Source organism: Berghia stephanieae, chromosome 7 (assembly GCF_034508935.2).
Source record: "Berghia stephanieae isolate SIO BIC M18660-M18661 chromosome 7, UCSD_Bste_1.3, whole genome shotgun sequence".
NCBI classification, from domain to species: Eukaryota; Metazoa; Mollusca; class Gastropoda; order Nudibranchia; family Aeolidiidae; genus Berghia; species Berghia stephanieae.
In genome coordinates this window covers 39854684-39858368 of record NC_088366.1, presented here as the reverse complement: position 1 = coordinate 39858368, position 3685 = coordinate 39854684, and the positions used below count along the sequence as shown (strand labels likewise).

General features: G+C 34.4%; 1 protein-coding gene across 1 annotated transcript in view; it reads right to left on the bottom strand.

The window, feature by feature from the left end:
* The window catches only part of LOC144976544 (uncharacterized), a 15755-nt gene extending 12611 nt beyond the window's left edge, over positions 1–3144 (bottom strand). Inside the window, exon 1 of the mRNA XM_078920839.1 lies at positions 3088–3144. Coding sequence (XP_078776965.1) covers positions 3088–3094 — 7 coding nt within the window. The 5' untranslated portion in view covers positions 3095–3144. The remainder of the gene's footprint in view (positions 1–3087) is intronic.
* Positions 3145–3685: the final 541 nt, after the last annotated feature.

Below are 3685 nucleotides of genomic sequence, written 5' to 3'. Positions count from 1 at the left end.
CTTATTAAAAGATAAAGTTACCAAAAAGAATTATTTCAAACAAATAAATATATTCACCGATTGGTGTAAACAAAATCAGCTTGAATTAAATGTTGAAAAAACGAAAGAACAGGTGTTTGGTGTAAAAAATAAAAACGACTTAAAGTGTGTGGCGATCGGTAAAGATGATGTTGAGATAGTTGACTATTTTAAATATTTAGGAATAACCATTGATAGTTCCCTCAATTTCTCTCAACATATTAATATCTAAGAAAGTTGCCCAAAGATTATACATCCTAAGGACATTGATGACTCATTGATTAAAAGTGTAATTGCGTTTGGCTGCACCATATGGTTTGGAGGATGCCGACTTAAAGATAAATCAAAAATTTCAAAATCTATCAAAGAGGCATCAAAAATAATAAACCATCCTCTTGATGGAGTAGAAAGAATGCATGGAAAAGCAATAGAAAGGAAAGCATTCTCAATTACCAACAATAAAAAACATATTTTATACCATGAATTTAGTCTTTTACCATCTGGGAGAAGGTTTTGTCAGATTAAATGTAGAACTAACAAGTATAAATCAACGTTCGTTCCATCAGCAATAAAAATTTTGAATATTTCATATGGTGCAGAAAAACCAAGGATTTATTCGTTGACTGATTAACTGATTAATTTATTTAATATAAGATTAACTGACCAATTGATAATGATGCTAATTTTTGGTGTCGAATTGCCACAATCCTAACAAATTGAAAACGAAATGAATATGTTTATGTTGCGTATATCGCACGTGTGAAAGAAAGAGAGGAAGAGAGAGAGAGAGAGAGAGAGAGAGAGAGAGAGAGAATGAGAGAGAGAGAGAGAGAGAGAGAGAGAGAGAGAGAGAGAAAATAAGTAGGAGTGAAATATCTGTTCAATGTTACAGTTATCGTTTAACGTTATAACAAGTGTAACTAAATGACAAATTGCCATATTTATGGACAATAAAGATCTATTATTATTATTATTATTATTATTATTATTATTATTATTATTATTATTATTATTATTATTATTATTATTAAAAAATGAGGGAGACAACCAATGTTTTACATGTTCCAATTGTATTATACTGACGGATCGAACTGATTATCTTCAATTGAAATTATAAAGATTTACAGAGAGCAGAAATGTGAGCTGACATTCTCATTTCTGAATCAAAATAGACACCCACATTTTTCACAGTCTTTGAAACTTTTATCTTTTCACCCCTATCAACACGTTAAGACCATCATTCACCTTCAACTGCCCTCTCTTTCCCACAATCATCACTTCTGCTTTTGACTCATTCATTTTCAATTTTTTTTTTCATCCATCCACTCTTTTACATCCGTCACACATACTTCCACACGTTTCACAACATTTTCGAGATTTTTTCGAGAGGTATACAAAACGAAAAGATTTGGACCCAAAACAGAGCCTTGGGGAACACCAAAAGACAATGTTTGTTGATAATAAAGTTTATATGAAATCATAACCTGTTGCTCTCTGCCATCTAAATAAGATTCAAACCACTGCAAGACAGTCCCAGACAAGCCAAATTGTATATTAAGTCGTTTATTGAGAATGCCATGATCAATAGTATCAAAAGCCGCCGAAAGGTCTAACAATGTCAACAGAGAAACAGAACCTTTATCTAAAACATCAAGCAAATCACTCGCAACACAGAACAGAGCAGTTTCTGTGCTGCGGTAAGAACGATAAACTGACTGAAATGTTTCCCATAGATTGTGAAAGGCGTCTGAGTACAACTTTTTCAAGGATTTTAGACAGAAATGGCATATTTGATTTTTACATCGAGGTTTTGCTTTTTTATGAGAGGCTTCACAATTACATGTTTATAGTTATCTGGGACTTGTCCTGAGATAAGTGACTGATTTTTAATATGAGTTATGCAGGAAGACATAATTTCAAAATATTAGTTGGTAAAGGATCTAAATCACATGACTTCGAGGGAGATTAACAAATTATTTTAGAAATCTCTTCTTCAGTTGTTTCTTTAAAACAGGAGAGTCCCCGTGAACCCGAAAAAGGTTGGAAATTTACATCTTCATTTTGCAAGAGGTCCAAATTGTTCTGAATTTTTTATATTTTTCCCGAAAAGAAATTTGCAAATGCATCCGGCTGTTTTTCTACCGGAATATTAGTGGGTACACACGTGCCCTTTTCTTCCCCTAAAAGTTCCTTTGAAACAGAGAAAAATTTCATTAGTGTCCCTCACTGATGATAATTTTGTGTTATAGTAGTTTCTTTTTGCTATTTTGCAGGTGCTTTTATATTTATTCTTTTTTGCTATATATATCAGTTGATCAATCTCAAGGCCCGATTTTTTTCACGATGCCTCCCGCATACCTCTTTTCCCTGTTGGTAATTTTTGCACTCTTGTTAAACCACGGGGACGGTTTCCGGAATTGATTACTCTCGTTGTCTTTGGAGCATGCCTGTCGATGACGTTGCGCAGTACGTCGTCCGTTTTCTGTGCTGTCGGTATATCCAATCTTCCTAGTTCCTCTGACAGATTATTTTTTTAAGGAACGAATGTCTATTCTTTTAGTATTCCTTGACAGTATCTTGACTTTCTTTGCTTTTTCTTTGATGCATTGGAGAATCAAATAACGGGATTAGTGACACCCCCGCACGCTCGACGGACAACAATAGCTAATTGTTTACCTCAAAAAGATAAGAACATAAGTAAAGTGGATGCTACACTGCTTGTTATTTTTTAGACCGTTAGGTGTGTGTTTACGGATTTAATCTTATGGCACTGGGCTTGTAAATTGTAAGTCGAAGGTTCATATTTAGCTGTGGCCGTCCCAAATTTATGTTCATGGAGGTGGTTCTTTACTCACATCCTCTCATCATGTGTAAAATGAATATCAGAGTAGACCCCAGTATTGTCTCTGACGACAAGCCTGTCGGACACTGTTGTTGGCTTGAGATCTCACGTAAAGCGCTTTAGGCTCATAAAGTGGATATTGCTTTGCTTTATACGTCTCACCTAAGGAAATTGAATAAAACAATTGTTCCTTATCATATTCGTCATAAAAGGGAAAATGTTCTCACCTTTCATCGGTGCAAAGATTTAACTCCGGCAATGAAAAAATACAACTGATGTATGCCGTGATAAAATAAGATATTTATGTATGAATAACATGGCCAAAGCGTTACATAATTTACATATCTATGAAATAGATACAACAGGTTTGCTTACACAGTGGAATCCAATCCATATAAGCCATCCACCCAACCGAGCATGACTAATAACATATTAGATGATTGTTTTGCCGCAATTTCGCTGACAAAGCGTCATCTTAAAACTTTGGAGGTGCAACTTTTTTCTATATGTACGTTGACTAACAGGACTCCATTCTTGCTGAAATCTCTCATAGTTGAGATTTCATTGAAGTAAACATGTCCTGGCTACAATAGTAGTATAGTGATGCTGAGGATAAATGGAGAAGAGCAATCGAGCGGAATAATGGAATAAGGATGAGAAAGAGCAAAAGAATAAGAATTTGAAACGCTTTAATTAGCGTGAAATTAAATCTGTTGCTAGAGATTGATACTCATAGTTAGTTAAAAGGTTTTATGTATAGAGATAATAATTTTAGGGTTCGAATCCTATAGACCACCGGAATAGTTGGTTAAAGGCTGCTGTTGT